The sequence below is a fragment of the Ambystoma mexicanum genome, chromosome 1p, assembly GCF_040938575.1.
Source record: "Ambystoma mexicanum isolate Mex_15411 chromosome 1p, UKY_AmexF1_1, whole genome shotgun sequence".
NCBI lineage: Eukaryota > Metazoa > Chordata > Amphibia > Caudata > Ambystomatidae > Ambystoma > Ambystoma mexicanum.
In genome coordinates this window covers 1,294,743,636-1,294,770,557 of record NC_090921.1, presented here as the reverse complement: position 1 = coordinate 1,294,770,557, position 26,922 = coordinate 1,294,743,636, and the positions used below count along the sequence as shown (strand labels likewise).

The 26,922-nt window shown below is 45.2% G+C and overlaps 1 protein-coding gene across 3 annotated transcripts in view; it reads left to right on the top strand.

Moving 5' to 3' along the window:
• TRPM4 (transient receptor potential cation channel subfamily M member 4) overlaps positions 1 to 26,922 on the top strand; it is a 386,617-nt gene that overhangs the window by 192,253 nt on the left and 167,442 nt on the right. For all 3 annotated transcript variants that reach the window (XM_069605669.1, XM_069605650.1, XM_069605660.1), the window contains exons 5-9: positions 2,226 to 2,395; positions 2,750 to 2,927; positions 17,445 to 17,509; positions 18,287 to 18,469; positions 24,064 to 24,163. In XM_069605669.1, the coding sequence (XP_069461770.1) occupies positions 2,226 to 2,395; positions 2,750 to 2,927; positions 17,445 to 17,509; positions 18,287 to 18,469; positions 24,064 to 24,163 (696 nt within the window). The remainder of the gene's footprint in view (positions 1 to 2,225; positions 2,396 to 2,749; positions 2,928 to 17,444; positions 17,510 to 18,286; positions 18,470 to 24,063; positions 24,164 to 26,922) is intronic.

Here is a 26,922-nt window from a genome sequence, read left to right as displayed (position 1 = left end):
GGCGCGTTATAAATGACTTATCATATCATCTCCTTCAGTTATGGTCTTCAATGTAGCCCGTCCTATTGATTTAGAGGACAGAATGCACACTGCTCTGGAGATGCGTGGATCAGAGTTATGTATGTTTAATTGTAACCATTCTTATCATTTTCTTCCTTTGCGAGCTGTGTTTCAGGGAGGATTGCAATGGCCACTTTCTTCTTTTAGAATACCTTCTAGCGCTTTGATGCCGTCACATTCCAACCAAGTCTAATCATCCCAGTTGCAATCTAAACTGTCTTTTGATCCTACCATAGCAGTGTCGCGTGTGGGCATCTCCATAACCACGCGACCAGAATGGGTGGGGGAGACGCATGTGGGGGGAGGGTGAAAACGTGTGAAAGTAGGGAGGACATAGACCAATAACTCCAATTCCTTGAAATGAGGACAGAATGCTTTTAGTGGTCAACGACTAAGACGAGACCGAGACAACCATCGAGAGGACTCGACAACACCAACAACCAGGGTCCTTCGTCCCCTCGTCGTCCAATATATTAAATAGATTTTAATGCGGTTGCTTCATGTTCAAGCAGGAGTGATGCCTCAATAGTCTTGTGAAGGGAGCGGATGGCTGCCGAAGTGGCCCTCACTCCCACAAAAACGAGGAGGATCAGTTTTGAATGGAACATCAACCCTGCCAAGCCATGAGTTCTGCAAGGCATCGGCACCCGTCCAGCCAATTGGAGTTTAAGCTTTAGCGGCTCTTCAGCCAACCAAAGCTTGTTGCATCAGATCCAAAACCAGAGAACTACCTAAACGGGGACCATTGAGCCATTGCTGCTGAGTTAGAGAATGCGCTTGACGTAGACTAGTTCTGACTCACAGGTTCTTCAATTCCAAATCTAGTGTCATTTCCTCCCTTCTGGATAATCGGATCACTGGAATGTAATCTCTTATTTGAATGTATTGGTTAGGACTCTTCCGATCATTTGTCTTTACCGTGATTAACTTGAGCAAATGTTGTCTATTGAAGCGCCTTTGTTCTAAGAATTTATTTTATGTTTGGACCCATGTGGCCAAGAGAACCAAGGGCATTTTGGTGACATATACAGAGCTTTCGGCCCAGCTTTCCCTAGCCCACTGGGAGGAAAGCTAAACATGAACTTGGGAGCAGCTGCAGCTATTGTATTTGCACGTCCTTTCCTATGTTTAGTTGTTTTGTAAGAGTCATACAACCACACATGCCCAGCCCATAGATGTTCTATCCAGCCCATAAATGTTCAATTGAACTATCAGTCAATGTTCCTTAGGACCATCACAGTAGTGTCATACTGTCAGTCACCATTTGATTGGCCCTTACATGAACTCTTAACCAGGGGTCCGGAACACATCATCAGAGCCTCCGCCATCCTGGCAGATACCCCATCAGGCCCCTGGTGCCCACATCAAATCCTCAGGCCGCTTCAGGCTCTGGATGATGCATAATTCACTCATATGATCCTCAGTGCTGGGAGTGTCGCATCAGTCAATTTGGCCGCCATCAGATAATTGGTGCCCCATTAGACTATCACTGATGCTTCAATTTGCTCATGAGACCCCCATTATCCCATCAGATTATCTGTGCCCATTAAGGCCAATGTTTCCCATCACTCGCCTTAATAAGGCCCTCTTGGCTCTCATAAGCTTGTCTGTGCCCCACTTACTACTGTCCATACTCACACACACAGACCCCCCCTTTCCTCTTCAGAAATTGGCTATCCCATTCGTGACCCTGGTTAATTTCCCTTATGAGATCCTCGGGGCTCTGAGTTTCCTACCAGACCATCGGAGGCTTGGTCATACCGCAAGCACCTCATTCATACAGTCAGTGACTCCAACGTGTTAACAGTTCCCCGTCAGCTTTTCACTCATCAGACCCTCGCTGCTTACTCTAGTATCAGTGATCCCCACAGGACCATCAGTGATCCCCAACTGTCCTACAGTGACCACCACAAGCCCTCAGTGTTCCCGCCAGAGCCCCATGGACCAAAGAAAATCCCACAGCCCCTCAAGCCCTTCCGTACCCTCAGTGCCCCATCTGGCCCGCAGTGCCCCAAGTCCTTCATTAATCCTTAGCGCCTCATCGGAAGCTCTGTGCGCGCATTAGTTCCCGGTGTCCCAATCCGAACCTTCGCCGAGTGTTTCTTCAGTTTGTTGTCATCACTACGTCTTCTCATTCGTTTGTGTCCCTTCTCTTCTTGATGCAGGTGCCTGGATCATGACGGGTGGCATGCAGGCTGGCATTGGCAAGTATGTGGGGGAAGCAGTGAGGGACCACGCCACTGCCAACACCAACAAAAGCAACGACAAAGTCATCGCCATGGGTATCGCCCCATGGGGAATCGTGCACAATCGCAATGTCCTGGTCAATCCCAAGGTAAGGAGGCAGCAACATTCAGCATTTGGCCAAGATGGAATCGTCGATGGGGAAACTCCATTATACCATCATTGTGTTGACCAAGGAAGTATTGGGTGACAAAACGGACACTGCTGGTGTCCTGTATCGGGAAAGAGCCCGCAGATGAGGTTCAATCGCACTACTCTAGAAGCTCAGACTTCTGGGCTCCTCCTTCAATGGGCTGTATTCTATTTGGATTTTTAAAAATGTTATTTTAGTTTACAGTATTTACAATTAAAACGCAATTATATGTTGAAGACAAACTTCACAGAATGGGCTGTATTCTAATGCTGCTCTTGATGAATGACCTTTCCATTTGCTGTCTAACTCCAGGGATCCTTTCCTGCGAAATACGAAATGAAGAATGTAGACGGCCCCACCTGTTCCTTGGACAACAATTACTCTGCGTTCCTGTTGGTGGATGACGGGACGCAGCATAAACTGGGAGGGGAGACGGACTTCAGAGCTCGGCTGGAGGAGCATATCTCGCGGCAGAAAACGGGGATTGGCGGTGAGTCTCTCAGGAGCCTCTTGGTTCCACTGCGCCTCGGTGCTGTCCCTATAGCTCCCTTTCCTTCAGTCAAAGTTGGGGTGGAAAGTTGGAGACTAAGTGTGATCTCTGGTGTTGCACTAGGAAGGGACTAGATTGAATCTGCCCCCTTGGGGTCTTTCTCTGCTGTGGTTTTGGGAAGGAAGGGACGCGAATGAGGCAGTTCCCAGTAATGACAAAATACAGCTCCTGCAAGCAGTGCTTTAAGTGGGATGAAATCGAGGGGGGGCAGGGCCCTCTGACAAGGGGGCGTGGATGAACTGCTGGGTGTAGCCAAACGTGAAGACACGCGGCTTAGGCAAGGTCTGCCTGTCCAAATAATGCATAACCCTGTCAGGGGAGAGGGCGGCTCCATGATGTGAATGCCAGTTTCATTTCCACAAAAAAAGACGGTAAGCTACAGAAAGTAATAGCTGGATTTCAATTGACACAAATTATTTATATCATCGTGGTCTATTTAAGCAATACGCCCTGTGCTGCGGGGGCATTACCACTTTCAGTAATGCCCCGGGGGCCCGTAGTTACAGGGCCGAGTGATGCGAGGGCCCTAACGCAGGCCCTGCGGCATTACCGGAATTGGTAATGCTCCCCATCGAGGGGCTTATTGCTATTAGTACTCTGGCTGTAAGACCGGGGTACTAAGTCTTTTACAAGTTGCGAGATGCTGTCGGCTTTTCGCAACTGAAAAAAGGAAAGGAAAAAAGATGGCTGCCATGGAATAGGGATAAGGGACTACAAGTAGTCTCTTCTCCCTTTCCATGGCAGCCATTAAAAAGGGATTTAAAAAGTAAACGCAGAACATGGCCACCATGGAACGGAGAGAAGGGACTACATGTAGGCGAAACAGGAGCAGGTAAGGGTTTGTCGGGCTGGTAACGACCGGGCGACAGTCAGTGAGTTTGCATATTGCAATCACGTTGTCAATCGCCCGATACTAATGTTATTTAGTCTATGCTTTAGAGAAGTTAAGAACACCTTGTTATCAAGATGAGCAGTGCATATTATGTATTTTAAAATTCAAGAACAATTTATAGAGACTGCTGGGGCGTAGCCAGCAGAAGATGCAAAACTTTTATTTAATGGAACAACATGCACTTTTTGGGAAGCAGACCTATTTTCTAGAAGGTGTGTAGATATGCCAGTACTGTAAGATGTAAGATACAGGTGCAGTTACTGACCCAGGTCAGAGTGATCTGGATGTTTACCCGTGGAGTAAGGCCTCATAAGCGAAGTATTACAAGCCAGATATTGTGTTCCATGTCCACAGAGATCACTACTCAACAAGGATGCATTCTGGCCAGTCCACCCAAGTCATAAAGCCAGAGAAACATCAACTTCAAATCCTCTTGAATGCAGGCAGGCCGGCTATAGGGGCACCGCAGCTGAGGATGAAGTGAGCGGGAACCAAAGGAGCGGAGTTCCACTACTTTTACGTTTTGCCTATTTAAAGTTCTACTACTTTGTGGGCTCTTTCAAGCTAATCACTTCAGTTGTGGCCCTGCTGAACTGTGTTCAGTAAAGCAATGTGCTAGAGCTTGCTACGTGCTGCTTTCTAGCTCGTGCCTGCATGTGGAGGGGACTGAAGGGAGAGCCTGTTCTATTTACAGGCGCCATTTTCGGAAGCCCGCTTTACACACAGATAAGCACGTAAGGCGTCTACTGTGCTCTTGCCAGAAGCCCGGGCAGACTGTGCAGTGTTCAGACTCTTCTAACTGGGGTGGCTTAAGTGGGGCACTGATTTATGGAGGGGTGGCATGGAGTACGAGCGCGCACAGACACACACATAATGATCACAGGTTAGGAAACTGGGGTGGCCAATCCGATTCCAGGGGTACCACGTGCCACTCCCGGGACACGCCGCTGCTTGCAGAACCTCGATGGCCAAAACAAATGGCTTCTTTCCTGGATCCATGGATCCTTTTGGTATTCACAGTTGCCCCTTCTCTTTTTTGGTGAGCCAAGCGTGTGTGCATTTATTTTTCACAGAAGCACAACTACCAGACTACATTAGGGTAATTCCAACCAAAAGTATCCCACAAAGTCTGTACGGACCAGGGAGATCTATTTGACAAAATGATTGTGCTGTGATAACATGTCAGTGCTTTCCCCTCCTATTTCTGGGGAAATGTGGAGCTCACTGTACCACTGGTTTCCTTAATACTGGACCAAATGTAAATGAAGTTTGTGGAGCGTTTTTACGACATTAGACGATTGTATCAGCGCTGACAATGGAATACAAATGTCTGTGGATATCATGGGTGTTGCTAGGTCTGGAAAAGACCCGGAAACTTCGTTAATGTTGGGACTGGATTCTATCTGGGACTACAACCAAAAGACCAGTGCTATACCTCCCCCTAATTGCCATTGCTAGATGTTTTGTGGCAATGCCTAATTCTGAGTTTCGTTTCCAAAATTCGGATTTCTGCCAGCTTTTCTGTGGCGGAACTTAGCCCCATACTACAAATACATTGCCACAATCGATAATTACCACATATAGAAATTACCGCATGCAGTAACTAAAAAGTGGACCCCACGTAGTCCTATGGGACTCAGAAAGTGCTAAAAACAGAATGGCCTGAATGACTTGGAATCAAGCGGACCTTCTTTCCGGTGGTTTGGCAGAGGTAACAGTAAATACGTTTGGCTGGGATAATGCCGCCAAACTCCTAATCAGCCCCCCCAGGCCCACTGAGATAGGATGCCCATCTCCCAGTGACATGAGGTTTTCTGGTATGAGAGCCCTGGAGAACATGTGTGGCGCAGATGGCATGGAGGCCTTCAATCCATGATCCTCTCTGGATGGGTTCTTCCACAGATTATTATTGAGTGGTATTTTGTAAAAACGCCAAGTAAATGCCCCGGGCGGTATCGCAAAGGATGGAGGGAGCTTTGAGAGATCTGTATAGAGGCCACTAATGATGCAGGTTGGAGCCAGCTACAGGAAGGAGAGCCGACAGTACCATCTCCAGGTGAAGCATCACCTATAATGTCGAGTATGGAGTCAGGTAGGTGTCCATCCTTTTACAAGGGAATGCTGGAGGTTAAGCACACTATCAGTCACTCCCAAAGGTGTGGCCTCACGTCCGCAAGTTAAGCATTGGTTGCTTGACCAAAAGGATACCACGTATCCTGATTACACATGTACGAGTAGTCGGTGTGCTAGTCCCCTCACTAGTAGTATTTCCTAATTTAGCAATTTGTTAGGGCTGCACACCACATGAGTTTGCGGTGTCGATGTGCTCTGCGAGAACTCTGTAAGGAAAAAGTGTCACGTTTGAGTATTTTGAGATAACACTCCAGATCCGGGTTGTCTGTCTCCAGAGAGAGACACGGGCGAAAATTAGAAGTCCAAAGTGGAGGATGATAAATTTATCTTAATGTAGACATTCCCATTGATTCCAGTCTGCCATTTCCTGAGCGAAGAAACGCTACAAAAAAAGTATGGTTAACAGTTGAACCCAATAGAACTAATCCCCATTTTCAAAGTAATCGTGAAGCCGTAGGGTCTTCAGTCCAGCCAAGATCCTTCTCAATCACTCAGCAACCAGGTGTCTGCAATCTTCATCGAGGAGACTCCAGACATCCGAGATTCCATCCACGAAACAAAATAGTCCTTCGGGCGATGACCTCAGTGGCCACTTGGTTTCTCAATGCATTCCACCCCTCAGCTGAAAGCATCTGACGCCCAGCAAGATCCACGCACAGCAACATTCCTAAAACACCACCCGGAGATGGCAGCACCTGCCATTGCAGCCCAATGGAACACTGCTTGGCCACAGCCCCACAAAGCTGAAGACGGCGCCAATCGACCCACTTTTGAAAAAGGCCAATGCTGAACCAGCTGTAATAGCTAATGATGGACTCATTGACCACCTCCCCTGTGAAGCCAAAACACATAGAAAGTGACTTCCCAAATGCAACATTGCACAGATGAACCAAAACTGTATCATGATTCACAATTTGGCTTAAGACTGACTAGAGGAGTCGAGACAGCGCTGGTTGATATCTGTGAACATATCCTCCAAACCCTAGACTCTGATAAACCGCAGCCTTGACCTCATACGAACTGTCAGCGGCCTAAGACACAGTCGGCCATGACGTCTTGCTGCATCACCTCCAATGCCACTTCGACATGGGGGGAAGGCACTCAAATGGTTTGAATCCTTCCTAAAAGACTACACCTCCCATGTTAAAGTAGAGCAGTTCCACTCCCAACCCCAGTCAACACCCTGTGGTCTTACCCAAGTTTCTACTTGATCACCTTGGCTGTTCAATGTATCTAGGAAACTACTGACACCCCTGCTGGATTCCCTAATTTGTCCGCACCAATGCTATGGAGATGACGGTCAACTCCTCGTTCTTCTCCACAATGATCCCAAGGCACTTAAAACCATATTCCATAACATGTCAGAGAACAACCCCTACCTTAATAGCGATAAAGAATAATCACATTTGGCCTCAGGATCTGCTCTGTCTTGCCTTTGCCTCATGCCCTCAACCCACTACCCCAAACCCCTCAGATGGCCTAGAATTAGGACTTGTGCTCGATTCCACCCTCTCATTCAAAGCCCAGGTAAATACTAATAGCCAAAGGGCCAATTTCCTACTCCACCGCCTAAAGAACATATTCCCCCTGCTGGAGTACCATCCAAATAAGAAATAGTCTAGGTTGTAATCCTCTCACCTAGATTACTGCATCAGCATGTTAGCAGGCGACCCTCAATTTGTGATCACGAAAGAACTGGTCTAGAACTGCGCCACCAGACAACCATCTAAAGGAAGAGTCGGGATAGTTTATCTCAGAGCCAGAAATCTTTTAACTGATTTTATGTAGATCTGAGAGTCTCCCAAAAAAACAAGCATGGTCCATGCCAATAGTTTGGGCTTTTGTATAGGCATGGGAAAGGCACTTGCCCGGCACTGCGGTAGTGGTATTAACAAGGCATCAATGGTAGCAGGTGCGAAATCGTGCAAGGACTTTGGTATCTTAAAGCAATGCCAAACAAATGCCTGATACTTAATCACAAGCCAAAACTGTCGGCTTTGCCAATGCTTGTTTTTAACAAGACATCAGTGAAGGACATGCATAGTGCTTATAAATCAAGTAGCTGAAGGCAGACCTGCTTAAGATTTTTTTATTGCACCAGTAGCGGATTTACATCTCCAATTGATTTATTAATTCAGAAGACTGCTTTCCAGAAACACTGGTAGGCACTACGAGTGTAAAGTTTGATGGTAAAGCTTAATTAAAGCAAACTCCAAGAGTTCCCATGAGGTGTTTTGGGAGGGGAAGGGAATGACCTGGGTAGGAATGGCCATAGGTATTAGCATGTGTTAATATTGGTGTAGAGGAGCACACCTGATAGGTGACAAATCTTCCTTTGGTTAATGTACTATTTCTAGTAAGAATTTTTGTCAACTTTTTACATATGGTTTAGGTGCTTACAGAGACTGATTCTGGGCTACAGAATCTAATCTAAACAGTCAAAATAAACAGGGCCAGTCTACACATGAGTGACCATATCTCTGTGCACACTTTTGAGCATAACACTATGCAAATTTCGATTTAGCCTTTCAATTATGAATGCAATCTCAAAAGTAATTTTTTCGATTATTTAATGTTCTGAGACAAAGTATAAACGTGTTAAAAAAAGAAAAATTGAATTTCTGTGTTTCTCATAATGCATTCAACATTAACAGTTTTCTATGTACATGGTACATTTTCAATAACCTAAATAAACATTTCTCTTTTTGCATCTAATAAAATAATGAATTCAGTCACATAGTCCAAATGCAAGGCTTATTTCTTTCACTTAAGTTGCCTTTAAGCTGTTGTTTAGAACACAACGCGTTTCGGGCAATTCTTGCCCTTCATGAGGTGCGGGCAATACTCAAATTCTGGTAACTCGGTTTCTAAAATTTAAATAGAAAAGGATCCAATCAGTTTAATTTTTTACTCGAAATTATTCACTATTATATGACTGTTCCTCAGACTATACATTAAAGATAACTTTGACCTTCAGTTTCACTGATGTAGAAGATCAAATGTTCTTCCAAACTCTTTCCACACTTTCAATTAGCCGGTTCTCTCATGGCGATTTTGTTTATCTCGAGCATGCAACGCAGGATCTGTTTGGAAAACAATAAACGGATTGTTTTCACTCTGTGTTTTTTTTTTTCTTACATTTTGGTGCGGGTTTTGCACCGGGATCAGTCGCTTTGTAATAGCGCTGAGTCCCAGTGTCAAAACCCTAATTGTTTCGGTTTACTGGTAGGTCATTTTATGAGCGCATGCGATGCGTGTGCTCACCTCTGATGTTGGATTCCCGTGCTGTTCCTTTCTCGTCAACGTGGTGTATCTACAGATTAATTGACGACATATTTGGTATTTGGAGGGGCTCACATGAAGAACTGGACGCATTTTTTCAACATCTGAATCAAATGGCACCAAGGATCAGACTAACATCGAAAACGAGCAAAGCAACAATAGAATTTTTGGAAGTACAAATATATAAGAAAAGAGGGAAATTGGAAACAACCATATACACAAAAGAAACAGACAGAAACAGCATATTGCATGCCAGCAGCTTTCATCCTAAAAAAAACTGTAGAAAGCATACCATTCAGTCAATTTCTAAGATATAGAAGAATCATATTGGAAGAATCTGAATACATTAAAGAAAAGTTTGAGAAAAGAGGCTATCAAGCAACAAATATAACAACCAGTGTAGAAAAGGTCAGTAAAATCAGCAGAGAAGACGCTCTGAAACATAAAACTAAGAACAAAGTGGACAATTTGGTAAATGTTACTACTTTTTCACAACGGAGTTCCAAAATTAAAAAAATCATAAAAAAAAACTGGACAACACCGACACTGGATCCTATGATGAAAAGACTGTTCCCCGAACCTCCACTTTTTGCCTACAGCAAAAGCAGATCGATCAAAGACCAGTTAATTAAAGCAGACTTCTTAGCAGCAAAGACAACAGAGGAAAACCATAAAGGGACGATTGCCTGTCATAATTGTAACAACTGCATCAACCTAATAAAAGGCAGCACCATCACTCATCCTCATAAAGGATATAAGATAAATCTTCAACATACTACTACATGTGACTCTAAAAACGTAATATACGGCATAAGATGCCCATGTGGGATATATTACGTCGGGATGACAATGAGAAAAGCTAAAACAAGATGGGCTGAACATAAGTCTAATATAAGAACAGGAATCCTGAAGTCACCAGTGACACAACATTTCAAACATGAGAGACACAACATTGCCCAGATTAGGTTCATCATCCTGGAACAAGTGAAAGCCCCAAGACGAGGAGGCAATTTAAATAAAATGTTGCTTCAGAGGGAAACCTATTGGATTGAAAAACTGGACTCCATGCAACCCAATGGCATGAATGCAGAATGGGACTTAAGTTGTTTTCTGTGAAAACTGTATGTATGTAGAAAGATTGAAGTATGAAGCGAAGTTCACCAGATTTCAAGTTGATTGAACATGCAGTATCAGTATTTTACAAGAACTCTACTGCAAGTAAATCCATGCTAAAAAGGCGCCCGAGTATAACTAACAGTAAGTCACCTCTTCTAATCCAACAGTGACTCAGTTACCATAACAACCAAATGAACTGGCGACGCCTCATTACAGCGAACTGCTTTGCGCACACGGAAAATCACGGAGAGGGAGAGAAGAGAGACCAGACGATCGAACAGGGAGTAGCGGTCAGCCTTCACACGGAGGCACCGCCACGTTGACGAGAAACGAACACGGCGTTACCACCACGTTGACGAGAAAGGAACAGCACGGGAATCCAACATCAGAGGTGAGCACACGCATCGCATGCGCTCATAAAATGACCTACCAGTAAACCGAAAGAATTAAGGTTTTGACACTGGGACTCAGCACTATTACAAAGCGATTGATCCCGGTCCGAAACCCGCACCAAAATGTAAGAAAAAAACAGAGTGAAAACAATTTGTTTATTGTTTTCCAAACAGATGCAACAAAAAGATCCTGCGTTGCACGCTCGAGATAAACAAATCTCCATGAGAGAACCGGCTAATTGAAAGTGTGGAAAGAGTTTGGAAGAACATTTGATCTTCTACATCAGTGAAACTGAAGGTCAGAGTTATCTTTAATGTATAGCCTGAGGAACAGTCATATAATATCGAATAATTTCGAGTAAGAAATGAAACTGATTGGATCCTTTTCTATTTAAATTTTAGAAACCGAGTTACCAGAATTTGAGTATTGCCCGCACCTGATGAAGGGCAAGAATTGCCCGAAACGTGTTGTGCTCTAAACATCTTAAAGGCAACTTAAGTGAAAGAAATAAGCCTTACATTTGGACTATGTCACTGAATTTATTATTATATTAGATGCAAAAAGAGAAATGTTTATTTAGGTTATTGAAAATGTAGCATGTACATAGAAAACTGTTAATATTGAATGCATTATGAGAAACACAGAAATTCAATTTTTTCTTTTTTTAAACACGTTTATACTTTGTCTCAGAACATTAAATAATTGGAAAAATTACATTTGAGATTGAATTCATAATTGAAAGGCTAAATCGAAATTTGCATAGTGTTATGCTCAAAGGTGTACACGGAGATATGGTCACTCATGTGTAGAGTGGCCCTGTTTATTTCATAGGTATTAGCATGGCCATGGGGAGTCAATGGTTGGACAAATAACCAAACCCCTATAAGATGTGTGTCCCTGTTCATACAGCATTTCTCACTATCTGTGCTCGGTTTATAGGTGGCACAAGCGCCACCTAATACCCCAAACTAATCATAGGCCTTACACGCTAGACTTTACATAACGGTGACCAGGACTACCAGAATGCCCCATTTAAATTCCACTGAATAGGGAGAGCCCTGCATTCCACCAACAAATGACTCCCCTACAGTGGTAGATTTAAAAAAGATTCCTCTGGAGATAAGAGACAAGCCCCAGAGCCCTGGAATAACCTCTCTCTATGGCCGAGATAACAAGAGATTGAGAAAATGTTCAATAGAAACCTTCCATTCTGGTTTGTGGGTTTATCCCAACTGCCAACATAACCTAACCTCACCCACGCAACAGTCACACCCCCCTAATCACCCACTTGATACTCAGACTCGAGCCTCCCCTCACCTCCCCCCCCCCCCCCCGGACCAGGCATCTGTCACACGGCCCTCAGACCCACAGCCCTTCTTGACATGCACCTTGATTAACACTCAATTCCCTCCTGGCACACGCACTAGATATTCACTATCTCATCACTAAATTCAACCTTGACACACTAGCCATCACCGAGAGCTGGCTTCATGAAGCCTTTGTCCCTGCCCTAGCCCTTACATTACCCACAGGAAATACTATCCTACGGAACGATAGACCCACCTCCAGGGGAGGTGGAGTTGCTATGATTGCTAGAGATTCTATCCCCCTTAGACAAGTTCACACCCCGTTGGACGGGAATACAGACCTCCTCTCACTCAAACTGTCACCAACCCTTACCTGCACTATCACCAGCCACCTCATCTACCGACCTCCTGGCCCTTCTCCTAATTGTGAGCAAAACATACTTCATATCCTCCAGGATAACCTCCAAAGCCTCCTCAAAAATATTCATATTAGGTGACCTCCAAATGGGCCTTCGTGACCCTAACAACCTACCCTCCAAACCGCTATCTGACACACAACACTCTCGGCTTCACTCAACGCATCGCCAATCCCACACACAAGGGCCGCACACTTGACTGGATCGCAGATCACAACTGCCAAATAATCATCGGCACCGACACTCCCTTCCCTTGGTCAGACCACCATATTGTCCATTTCTCCATCGCACAGCCAAATAAGCCATTAGCACTACCTAACCCACTCGTCCTGCTGTCTCCTGGAGCTCGCAGAAGCTCACCAGAGACGACTTACTACCTTGATCAACACGCCCCTCCTTCAGGGGCCCTTTGCCTCAAACCCCACTGCACTAGTGGATACCTATTCTTCAATCCTCTCTGAAGCAGTGAACACCCTAGCCCCTCCTAATACCACACAAAGCGAAGACCATCAGACACTCCAATTCAAGGTTTACCCCTGACCTACTAGAATTACGCACCCTAAAATGACAAGCTCAGTTAACCTGGATAAAAAATCCTACCATTGCTGCCAAACTGGACTTCACTAAAGCTGCCAAACTGTACAAATCAGCCCTAATCAGTCAAGTCCAATTCCTTCAACACTAGAATCAGTAACGCCAAGTCAGATGCCAGAGAAATATTCACCATTTACAGGGAGCTTGAATCGCCTGCTGCTCCCCCCACATCCATCATTAAAGACAAGAACTGGTGCTCTAGCACTCCTAGGCAAAATCGACACCTTGAATAAGAAGATCGTATCTCAACAAGCAACATTCAGCATGGCACCCACTACTTCCAGTAACAATTGCTCCCCACTCCCTCCACCACTCTGTTCTCATTCATAGACCTCTCTGAAACTGATGTAGCCAAATGGATTCATAGTCTAAACCCTCAAAAAGTAAAGGTGATATATTCCCTGCATCTCTAGTCAAAGACTGTGCAACATCCTCACCCCATCATTGCAGCTATCATAAACACCTCATTCGCTCAAAGCACTGTTCCAGCCAGCCTAAAAGAATCCTGGGTACTCCCTCTCTTGAAAAAAACATCTCTTGACCCTGCCATCCCAACAAAATACAGGCCAATCGCTGCTATCCCCTTCCTCCTAAAATGTCTGGATTGAGACGCCTACCTACAAGTTCAGCAGTTTCTGGAGGACAATCACACCCTAGGGATGCATTAATCTGGGTTCTGCCCAAGGCACAGCACGGAATCTGCCCTGCTAGATCTAAAAAATCAATACGATGAGATCGGGGATGAAGGCAAGTCTCCTCTGCTCTGCTCCTTCTCCTAGAATTATCTGCAGCGTTTGACTTGGTCAACCACCAGATCCTCTGCCACGGCCTCACCACCCACGCTCATTTCTCACCCTCAGCCACTGCCTGGATAGCCTACTTCCTTAATGGAAGACGGACGAGTCTTCTCGTAGAATGCCAATGCCTCTCCCTCTCACCTGTGGTGTGCCACAAGGATCCTGCTCCGCCACCACACTGTACAATATTTTCACCAGGCCCCTATTCCACATTTTAAATTCACTTGGCATAGCTTACACTAACTACGCCAATGACACACAAACCTTGGTCCCCCTCTCGGGCAACTACATAGAAGACTCCAACTCCCTCAACACAATCTATTCCACAATTCAGACCTGGATGGCAGACAAGCCCCCCTGTCTCAACAGCAACAAGACAGACCTCCTGATTGTTGACTCCCCAAACGCCCTCAAGACCCTCAATAACCAATACACGACCTTCACTATCGACAATTGCACGATTGCTGTCTCCAACACTGTCAAGACCCTAGGGGTTAACCTAGACTCTACACCTACACTCACCATGTCTAGACATGTAAGTGCCATTGCCTCCTCAGCAGCCTACGCTACCAAGGTCCTCAATGCCGCCAGACCTTTCCTCTCTAAGAACAATTGTACAACCATTGCCTGTGCAATCATAGGCTTAAAGATTGATTACTGAAACGTCTTATTCAATGGCACCTCCTCCAGAAACATACTCTAACTTCAAGTAATCCAGAACAACGCCCTCAGAGAAGCCCTCAACATTCCAAAAAGAGAGCACATCTCGAGAGCAAGAAGAGATGCACACTGGCTCCCCATCCATGAGCGAATCATTTTCAAAACACTCTGCATCACTCACAAGTGCCTCTCCAGCACAGCACCACAATATTACCTCTCCAAAAGAATTGAGAGTCCAGTCCTCCAAACCCACAAGGAGCCCCTACACAGACAAATTGTGCCCAAAATGAAAAGATGCAAAGCCGGAGGCTCAAGCTTCCCTTACCCTGCTGTCAAACTCTGGAGCAACCTCCCTCTCTGCGGGCCGAGAAATCCTAGCATTAAAAACTCAGCTCTTTATCTAATCTAGATTTCCCCTTTCGCTCCGTTCCCCAGGAACCTCTTTGTCCAACCATCCTACACCCTGTGCTGTAAGATTACTGCCCGAAAGTTGCAATACCAATGTATGATTCTGTATGTTTACTATGAAAACTGTCATTGGGGTCACATCTCTGTAACCAAGTACATGTATGAAAGGATGCCTCCCTTAAACTAGCTTGTCAAGTACCTTGTACCTGTAACAACGACTCAATGCCCACGGGTTGTATGAGCACTTTACAAATGAAATAAATAAATAAATAAATCCCCTTGTCTGGTTCAGACTGCTGAAGGACCTTGCCTCTAAAAATTCAATCAGCGCCTTAATGGACTTTGTGATTTGTTATCTATGCATGATGTTCTTAAAGGAGCCATGCGCAGTCTAATGCCCCGCTGCCCCCACACATTTTACTCGTGCTTGCATTTTCAAGGGACTTGCTTTCAATCTAGTACATTCATTAAAACAAAAAAAAAACTAAAATGTTATAGATTAGCCTGCAAGAGCCCACTTTTCTATGACCTAGATATGTTATGTTAAAAACTTTGTGAGGTCCCTCACTGCTTCCAACTCCGTCTGCAAATGTGGCCAAATGTGCAGACACTGTTTATATGCGGGCAGTGGCGGCTCATCCATAATGGGTGACGAGCAGCAGGGCTGTTGCTAGGTCAGCAAAAGATCAGGGGCTAAGCTAATGTCAGGACTGTGTCGGGATTCGGGGCTAGCTATAGCCTTTTGGTTGTAGTCCCTGAGCTTCTATCCGGGGCTACAACCAAAAGACCCGGGGCTATCACTCCCTCAGCCCACCCGTAGCAAAGTTTCTGATAAGCCGTGCCATGCCATAAACTACTGAGGAGCCAGAGAGCAGGCCTAGTGACACCAGAGCACACCCTCAGCTAGAGCAAGCAGTTGATTGGGCGCTCGTAGGACTGCTCGCGTTTTGGGTACCTGTTTTCCACTTTGTCTTCAGTACCTCAGCTCCCTTAGAATCAGCGGTCCATGCAGTTACGGGGCATTTTGCTTCCCTAGCCTTGCATGTCCCATTGGCCATGCTGGATCATTTACTGCAGGCCCGTTTTGGTGCAGGGGGAGGCCTGCAAACAGCATGGAAATCCTGGCCCTGTAATCTCCGCAGGAAGCAGGACTTTTCAAAAGGTGTTGATTGGCACCTCCCCCTGCTGGCGGTTGCATGCAAACAGAGTGCACAAGCAATCATGGAAAGCTAGGGGTGTGTGGAGTCCTGAAGCAGCCAGAGGAACAGGCCAAAACAGTGGAAATGATGGCCTATATTTGAACAGCCAGCATGGCAATGTTGTGTTCCAGTGCCAATACTAGCCTTCTTGGACACAGCCAACATGAGTTGATTCTCACATTGATAATACTGGCCTTATTGGGCACAGCCACAATGAGTGTGCTCTTGCCATTGCAATACTAGAGCGCAGATTGGCACAGCTAGCATGACAATGTCTTCTTACACTGGCAAGCATACTGGCATTTATTGTGGGCACAGGCCTTGTTCGTGGTTTTTACAGTGACGGTGCAGGCATGTATTGTGGGCAAAGGCATCATGAAAATAGATTAGAAAAATATTTGTGTAGTGCGGGTAACCTCCATTTGTTTGTTGCCCCAAAGAACGGATAGTACATTGTACAGCTTTTTACCCAGTATTTCCCAAAGTGTGCGGCAAAAGGCATCATCATTTTAACCCATAACTCTTAAGACATTATTCTAGGGGAGAACCTGGCCGAACCCCACTGTGGTTTGTTTGGGCTCCCTCAGTACGCCTAGATGCTTTCATTCACTCACAGGAAATCTGTCTAGCCCTCCAGCGAATGCAGTTCACCAAATGCTACTGTGTCAATGTCTGCCCCCAATGCCCATGCACGTTCCCTATAGAGTAGCCTGGAGGCACTGTACGAACGCACAGTAAAGGAGTCCTCCATTTGCAGGAAATGTGGCATGTCTCGAATATTCTCCGGAAACGTGGCCCGAACAAATAATTCATCACATCACTGAAAATCTTAAGGATTGCATAGATGCAGGGGAAGACATTATGTGACTATGAGGAAAGAAACTTGGAAAGCTGATGAAACCTACAATTTACAACCAGTAGTAATAAGGAAATATGCTTTTCAAACTGTGAACTTTTTAAATTAATGAATTCAGCTCGTCAGTGAACACGTGACTATGTGAATATTATTATTTAAAGAAGATTTTTTTCGATCATGGGGTCGTGTGTGATTTCCCCAGGGGGAGGAGTTGATATTTTCCATTATTTCTGTGAACAAAATGTCCAACTAATACAATATCATTGCCACTGAAGCTGCTTCAGAGCACATTGTTGCAATTGTTTTTCTCACTGCAGGCTCTTTGCTATTACTTCTTCACTCCAGCATTTCAGGAACTGTGGTTGCTCTCATTGATCTGTGTGTGTGGTGTGTCTGTCTTACAGGGAGAGGCAGTATCGAGATCCCGGTGCTCTGCATGCTGATCGCAGGAGAATCCAAAATGCTGGAGGTACTGGAAGAGAACTCGCTGTTCATTCATTTACTGGGTCTCATTTGATGATGGCCGGGAGTGCACCCCAATGAATCCTACGAGTCGGGCACGCCGTATTAGCTCACCCTGCGGCGACACATATCCTAAAGGCTCCAAAGAAAAGGGCGCTCCCTCAAAGCACAAATCGGGCTCACACCCAAGACCATAGAACTCTCACTCGCCAGTTACACGGATCTTCCCTCCTGGATAAGGCCTTGGATAGCAGATCCACCCCTCAGGTTGTGAAGATCATGCCAGCTCTGACTTGAGATATCCGATGCTTGGCTTGAGCTCTGATGTCGGAGGCTCGATCCCGGAAGATCCATGTAACCCATAGAGTAAGAGTTTGGGATGCAGAGTTTGTGTAACCAGTGGGTAAAGCTCTCTCTCTCCTTTTGCTGAGATCTTCTAAGCTCAGGTGTCACAGGGGTGGGGTCGGGGGGCAGAGGAATATATCGGTGTGGGCATGCCTTTGCCTAGAGGTGTGGGGCTACAGCACCCTGACCTAATGCTTAGCTTAGTGCTAGACTGTGTCCCCATCATATTATGGACAGGTTCGCCATTCTTCGCTAACTGCTGTGGAGAAGAGCCCAACCATGTCCCTGATTGGTGCTCTCAGACCTCTGTGCCTGGTCGCTATACCATCCTTGAACTCAGCAGTGCACAGTTTGTGTCAGATGGGCCCAGTTTTTGACTGTTGCGCTAAGAGCAGCTAATTGGTCCATTGTCCCACATCATCTTTCTTTTCTTTTGTAGCGCGTGTACAACGTGACGAAGAGCACCATCCCGTGCCTCCTTGTGGCAGGGTCTGGAGGGGTTGCAGACTGTCTGGCTGAGATCCTCGAGGACTCGATCTCTATGGACTCCATCCGGGGCCTGGTGGAAGAGAAGCTCACTCTGTACTTCCCAGGTGAAAATCTGGTCAAAATGGTGGACTGGGTATGTATGAAGGTCTTTGATGGGTAAATCGATGCGTGTTGGAGGTGGCGCTGGGTGGACCAGTCAGAGAGTCTGTTTGCCATGCGGGAAAAGCTAGATTTATCGACAATATGTGCTGGGCTTGGTTTCGTAACAATTCTTCTACAGTAGGGAGTCCAGAATTGAGTCTATTGCCCCATGAAGGTGGCATGGTCCAAGAGCTAAAGGAATTTGGGGGTAGAAAACTGGAGCATAACTATTGAGGAACCTCTGCTGGAAGTTGGGTAACTTGTGCAGACTGTTATTGGATGTTTTTGGTGGACAGTCCGTGTCATGGACACAAGATGTACTCCCAACTCCGCACACTCATTGCCCTCTTAGGCTCATTACCTTCTTTATTTATTTATTTTTGAAAATGTTATTTTAGTTAACAAGATATACAAAATAAACTTAACATATCAAGGTAAGTACAGGAAGGAAATATATAAACCATCTTCTGTACAATCATTAAAATACACTCCTCTCCCCCGTCCCACCCAAAAGGTTCACATTTGTCATTGCCGGACTAGTACAATGAGAGAAATTTCCCCCAGATCTTTTCAAGCAAAGAAAGTTTCCCATCTTTCCGATATAGCAACTTATCCATCTCCGCCAAATTATGCATTTTCTTTCCCATCATTGCACCTCTGAAAATCATTTTTTTGTTTTACAGTTAGATCTTTCAAAATCTCGTCACTTCCCAACATCAGAGTTTTGAAATCGAAAGCAAGTCTTTCCCCCAAAACTTTCTCACAGATGGTATCATATTGTAACCAGAATCCTCACACCCTCCTACACTCCCAAAATATATGTTCTAGGGTGCCGGTTTGTACACAAGCCCAACAGTCAGAGTTATGCATTAGTCCTCTTTTCTCCATCCATTCAGGGGTCCAAAAAACCTGATTCAAGATCTTAATTTGACGTGATCTTTCTATTAGCCCCAGAGAACACATTCTGATATTCACACACATTCTTGACCAGAGGTCCTCCGGAATATCACTTCCAATCCTCTGAATCCATTCTGCTCTCAATTAGTCATTTGCATTTGTATTCTGCGATCCCTGGGAGAGTCCTGATGCAAGAGGGACCTGTCTCATGAACCGATTTGATCAAGGTCAAAGGGAGGCCTGTCGGGAGCACAAGGGATGGGAAGAAGCCGAGGAAGGTGTGACGAGATAAAAAATTGTGAAAGCTGAAAGTCTGGTGGGGGGAGGGAGGGGGGTGGAGGAAGCTTTATGAAGCATGTGAAAGCAGAAAGACCCGAACCAGCAGGTAGGTAAACACAGCTTCTCCAAGCATATTTCGATTTGTTGCTATAAAGTGGGGATGGACTTTTAAGAATACATTTTGAACTGTTATTGCGGCCAGTCCTTAGGACATTTCTGTTGATTGAGTGGGGTAGACGGGAGGCTACTTGACTTGTCAAGTTTAGGAATTCGTTTGGCACGTAATTTGGAACTTTCTGATGTAGATTAGGGTGGCTCAACGGGAGGCAAGCGCTCAAAATACTGGTTATTGAACTTCTAAATTGTAGTCTGCATTACTAGGTCATTGTACACCTGGGTGGAAATACGCTGTTATGTTAACATCCCCTGTGCACTGTTTTGCTTAGGAGAATCCCTTTTTGGTTATAACATTGCCTGAAGACCTTATAGGCACTGAACCAACCCATCATTGCTACCCATCATTACTAGAACCATAGCAACAAAGTAGATTCTCCAGACACCCTCAGTCATGTCATGTGTGTCATTGCTAAGCCTCACCAAAGCCCCCCGCATGCAATGTTTAACTTTTACAACATGTAGGTCAAGATGAAAAAGTAAAATTAGCCGATATATGATAATTTATTTATATCGCGCTCGTACATAAGTGTTTCAGGGCGCGATTTCCTATATAGCCTTTCCTATTTGCTTTTACACTCCGATTTGCAAAAAAAAATGCAAATGCTGCCTGCAAATACATTTTGCAAAAAGCATTTACAATGGATTTCCATGGAATGTGTGTTTTATTTAGTGTTAAAAACAAGTGGACTCCACAGGAACCCATTCCATCGGAATCCATTCCTTCAACGCCTGCGTGATTATCTCATGCAGGCGTCCTCTGCGCAGCAGAAATGTAGTCTTTTTTTACATCCCTACCCCGCCTGCAAATGGCTGCAAAAGGGGTAATGGCTAACGCCTCGCTTTTGCACCTTTCTTTTGCACTCGCGACTTTCAAAATGAGCAGAAATAGTATTGCTGACACGTATTAGGGTATTGGGATGGACAAGACAACTCATAGCACCACGGGTTCGAAACTGGTGTCCGGTATTACGTGCGTTATAAAAGAACAATTATTACGTGTGCATCGTCGGGGAAGGAGTTCCCCGAAAAGTTACGTCCATGTCAAACCAGCGTTTACCACACCCTGTTAAAAAAAGCGGGGGCACTAGCTTCCCTGTCCTAGCCTCTAAGCTATGGAACTCCCTCCCCGTTACGAGCCGAAGACTCTTTCAACACATTCAAGTCCAAAATCAAATCTTGGCTTTTCGACCAGCACTAAGACATGCTCTTGTCTTACATACTCTGGCCCGCTGACCTGCGTTATTACTTTCTGTACACCCTATGGGTATATCCACTGTTAAGCCTTAGCGGCACTGCAATCACTGTAATGTATGTAGATAGAAACTCTGTCATTATTTGGGTAATGTATTTTTTATATCTGTATATATGCATTAATGTGATGTAAGTCTTATGTCTGTATATATATGCATTATTATAACTTTGTACAAATTGCGCCCTGATGCCTCCGGGCCTGATGGTTTTGCGCGTTATAAATAAAACAAATACAAATACAAATTTAAAAAAAATGTTTTCCCCCCAGATATTGCAGAGAGGAAAGGTTTACTCGAAGAGCAATTGCATTAACCCGTGGAGGCCAGCTCTGTTGCATACGCTCACGTTAAAAGATCTTCTGGTCCTTATACCACAGAATTATGGAATATTAGAATAAATATTTTGAAATGATGATCTGCTTAATGTTGTAATCGTGGCAGGTGCATTTGGTGTCAGTTGCAAACGATGTATTGTTCATCATTTGTAATTGTCTACATGTGTTTTATAAATCTGTATAATATTGATTAGTACTGACGGTCTTAATTATGTATGCTTATTTATAGCATTTGTATTCGTTTTTGTTTTGTGGTTTAGATGCACTTTAATGGATTGTGTAATCTGAATTAAATATATTTGACTGACGACTTCACCAAAACTGGCCTAACACAATGGGCGATCAATGCTAGGTGCTGCTTGGGTTTGGGGGTAGAGCTTGGTCTCCCCCTCCGAAGCACGGACAAAACTTAGGTTCTAGGGGTATTTATGCTGGCTGGTGGAGGTATACTGCTTATCTGAGGTCTGTAGCTCAGATGGTGTGTGTGTGCAGCGTGCCGCAGCCTATGGGATCTCATAGAAGCAGTGCCCAAGTAGGCCCCTGCTCTCCCAGCACACCATTTTGTTGCATTGTGAGCAAGTGGCCAGATGTGGGTGCTGTTTATTGTGTTGAATACCACCACACCTTTAACTTTCGTTGTGGGCTAGCAAAAATCAGGCTAGGTTCCTCTGTGGCTGATCGTTTTTGCGGGGGTGGTGCTGGTGGTCTTCTGGATGCCAAGTAATCATTGTGATCCTCATTCGTCCCAACATAATCATTATTGTCTCTATCAGTGGACGGGACGGCTGAGAAAGAGACCTGGCATTTTCCTCCTCCTCCTCCTTACTGTTCAACACAGCACTTGCCACTTGCTGGCTGCACTACCACTGTTTATTGGCTCTATCTATTTATTTTTATTTATTGTTATATATGTGTCCTCTGCTCCACACTCTGCACTCTTCCCGCTTCCATGCACTTTTCCCCCTTTCCCTTTCCCATGCACTTGCGCATTCTCAATGTCACTGGGCCTAGTAAGATCGTTGTTTTGTTCTCCCCAGTACCCCTGCCTTGTCGCGCTCTGAAACACTTGGGTATGAGCGCGATACAAATAAAATATCATGTCATAACATAACTACACAATGCAGTGTTCTTTACCAATCTTTGGTAGATGGGATCTGCACACCTCCCTTTTCTGCCCCTGAAAGAAATGGACTGAACTGAAAGCGCAACCTCCTGTGTCGGTGAAGACGGACACTGACCGGCTTTTCACCCACATACCCGAATCCCGGGTGCTCTCTACCACGAATAATTAAAGTGTGATCCCTCCCACACGCTGCCCTCGGTTTCCCAGCCCCTCCTGCTCCTCCTTTCAGGTGGCACATGTCTTGTCTACTCATTTCAAGAGAAACTCTAGCTGGCGTGTCACCAATCTCCCTGAATCTCCAACCAAAAGAAGCTTAATATGAATCTCTCGCCAGCTGGGCTTGTGCAATTCTGGCTTCTTCTGCTCCTACTCCTGGGTATCACCCTATGGCAGTTGCGTGTGCTGCTCTCCCTCTCCTACGATCCCTCTCCTCAAACTCTCTCCAGATGGCCGTCGTGGTGTTCACCCACTTCCAATCACTGAATGCATCACAGAAGACTGTGTGAGCAAAACTAGTGGATACCCAGTGGCTACCCCACTCTCTCTCTCTACCCTTCTTCCCACTGAACTTCTCTACCTCCACTCAAGTTCATCAGCCCTTCCCTAAACCTTGTAAGTGATCTCCTGCCTCTCTGAAAGCTGCCTGAGACTGAAGGAGCTCCAGCTATGTGTACCTCTTTGAGCCATGTTGTACACTTCTGACAACATTTCTTTTAAAATCCAGCTGAAGTTCCTACTGGTCAAATCACCTACAATTCGGGTGATTAAAGGCTCTAGGAGTAAGGTCAGTGGTCGAAGTGTACAAAAAGAAGTAGTGGAACTATGTTCCCTGCTGGGCTGCCCCCACTCCCAACAAACCCCATTGCCACACCCCCTCCAACACACAATCCAAACCCCCAAACACACACACCTATCTATGGCAATGTTCAGTGCAGTGCACTGAAGTACAAGCTTCAACTTCTTCCTACACTTTTATTTTAAAACAAAACCATTCCAGAAGGGTTTATTTTAAAAATGAAAGTAATGGAACAGTAAAACTTAAAAATAAAAGTATAGGAGCACCACTCCCGCCCACTTCCACCTCTGAGTAAGGTTTAGCCAGGCTTACAACTGTGACTGGGTGGTGCGCTTACTTCTGCGCCCCACCCAATGCCATGGTCTAACTGGCCACACAGCAGCACTGCTATACTGGTTTCTGCATGCAATGAGGTGGTGAGAATGAGGTGTTATTCTCTTGAGTGCAGTCATGGGAGGCTGCTGATAATTAATCTCTATTTTTTAAAGTATAATTCGGGGGTGGGGGGGCAGGCCACTTTTTTAAACACAATTTCTATCCTGTATGTGCTCCTCTCCAAACATCCACACAAATCATTCCTCCCAAAGATAAGTATATGCTTTGAAATCCTATAACTAGACACATTAATTATTGACTTTAGCGAATGATTAAGTAGGAGCTAGGGCAGCGATCCATTACAGGGGTATAGATTGCGCTTTGAATTTCTTTTTTTTAAATTTGTGTCTCAAGGTGGAAAAGATTGTAGCGAACCGTGAGCTGGTGACTGTGTATTCGGACCAAGACGAGACGGAAGAGTTCGAGAACGTCATCCTGAAGGCTCTTGTGAAAGGTGACATTATTATTACTTCTCTTGCTTTTGCCTGTTGGTCTCCCGCACTATCCAGGCTTTTTTGAGCTAGCCCAAATTGTACTCATCTTCGATCTTCCATAAGCAAGTTTGTGGCTATGCCAAGCGACCCAGACCCTTGCTTGGAAGTCGTTTTACCTTGGTTAAGTTGTTCTTACCCTGGTCTTTCCGTTCATCCTTTTAATCACCACCAAAGAACGCTTCGGTCGAGCAATGGTTGTCTACTGACGCGCCAAAGCGTGCTCAAGGAAATGAGCGATCCTTCCCTTGTCTCGCAGCTTCAGCTTGGAACGTCCTTTCACTAGTCCTTCCTTAAGAAGAAGCCTTCCGTCCCTTTCATAAAAAACTGAAGACCCTCCTGTTCGAATGAATCGTTTTTTACCATCTGATTGTTCTTCTCCTGTCATTTTGTTGTCCTGCCGTTTTCTTTTTTTTGTACAGCGCCCTGCTGCTTATGGGCTTCGGCGCTATAGAAATAAATAAAATAAATAGGCGCATGCGCCTTCGATCCAATCTATGGAGAACTAAAGGAGTTATTGCAAGATGGTATCCATTGAAACAAATGAATCGAGCGTGTCGATACTGCAAAAAAACAAATGAAACCCTGGAGCATTTTCTAGCAGAATGTACTAGTCTAACAACATCTAGAACCACGTATTTTAGAAAGTATTTTGAATCTTACACTGAGCTACATGCGCAAATGTTTTGGGAGAGTCTTTTCCGTATAAAATCAAAAGCTCTAAGGTACGCCACTGTAAATTTCTTGTTGGAACTAAAACTGGATAATGAAGAAGTAGTAGAATAATGATGATGAGAATAATAATGGTTAATGTATAAAGATAATATGAAATGGAGAAATTTAATTATTAAGAATTTTAGGAAAATTGTGGTATTATAGTATTTTTTTTTTCTTTGTACTGTTTTGTTATTGGGGAAACATCTTAATTGTTAATATTGGGTATGAAATGTTGAAAGGTTGCATTTTTCAGCCATATCAATAAAGTAAAAAATAAAATAAAACCAACCTCGTCATATCCAGTGCAGTAAAAGGTAGGCCAAGCTGTTCACATCCTGTATTTTCACCAGCCAATGGTAGCGAAGTGCTATGCACTAACTATATTGTGACCATGCCACACTCTGCGTATCCCGGGTTTTTTTTTTACTAGCTATATTGGACTCAAGCAACGGTGTTAACACGCCTTGGGAGTTTCGATCAGTCCTCTTGCAAGAACAAGTCATTAATATCACAAGGTTTCCATCACTGACCTTGCAGGGTATTACCCCCTTTCTCCGAATGGCAATTTCATCAATTTTTCTGGGCTGCGTTATTTGCCCCTTTATTTTACCACAAACTTACGGATGGTAAGTTGCGGTAACGTATTTAGGAAGAGGGGCAGGTGTTGAGGGAGTGATGAGGGGGGGGATCTCTCCCGCTGTTTGTGGCTAAACCATACTGCTCACACAACACCGTTTCTGATCTTGTAGCTAGGCCGGCAGCCATATTACAAGTCATTAATACCACCAGGTTTCTGATCTTGTAGCTAGGCCGGCAGCCATATTACAAGTCATTAATACCACCAGGTTTCTGATCTTGTAGCTAGGCCGACAGCCATATTGCGGCTAAGCTAAAGTGCTCCCACGGCCATCTTGTAGCTATGGCATGAGTTTTAGATCCGCCGTCTTGTAGCTAGATCATCAGTTATCTTGTGTCTAAGGCAGGCTCGTCATTGGTCAGGTACTGCACGAGCTGCCTTGCAGCTTGCCCACGCTGCTGGCGGCATCAGCCCGGGCATCTGCATGAGTTGGGTCCCTACTTCCTGGCAGCACTGGAAAGGAGAAAGCGGCACCTGTGACATTGTGTTGTCTCAATGAACAGTCTGCAATCTTCCTCCTGTGACTACGTGGGTCACAGCACAGTGTGATCATTCTCGTGGCATGCCAAGTGCCTGCTTGTGGTACCACCTGCTGCTGGGCGAAGCTTCACAATCAACTTCCTGCGACATTGTGGCCTTATGCTGCCCTCTGTTGATTTGCAACATCACAGCCTGATCATTGGAATATTACCCTCTGCCCCCCTCATGGGCATCATTTTACACTGGAAAATATTGTGATGTAAAAAGCAGTGGGCTATTATGTCAAGGGGGCCAGTAGTAACTTTGCTGAAAAAGTAGAGGGGGGTAAAATTTCAGTCACAACAATGACTGCTGTTTGTCCAATCCGGGCTTCACCTGACCCTTTAGGGCAGGGATTAGCCAATTAGTCCTCAACGAGGTGTACTTGTCCCTAATTACCTTAACCGGCGTAAAGCAAGTTCCGGTCTGGCGGGTGCATCGGGTACAAGTCGCCATTTATCTTGAAGGCGTGAGGCCGCAGTGCAGGTGCCACCGGTGACGTGTGGACGTTTCCACTCCCTAGGAAAGCAGCTCATTAACATTCCTGCAGGTTGCCCGCGCGCAGCCTGGGAAACGGAGGCATATTAATTACCCAGCAGCCCCGCTGTCATCAGCACGAATGGCGTTCCATGATGCCACTCCTGTGGGTGTGGGGGCACCGCTCCCCTTCCCTCTCGAGTTCACCGTGCTTTATCAGATACCCACCCTGACCGGTTTAGCAGGGCTGCTTTGCACACAGGTCTACCTACTGCAAGTATCATTCCTTCATGGCTGACTTCCGGGCCCAGCACGCGATGCATTGGGCCCAGCACGCGATCGAGAAATGAGCCTGTTGATTTGAACATTGTG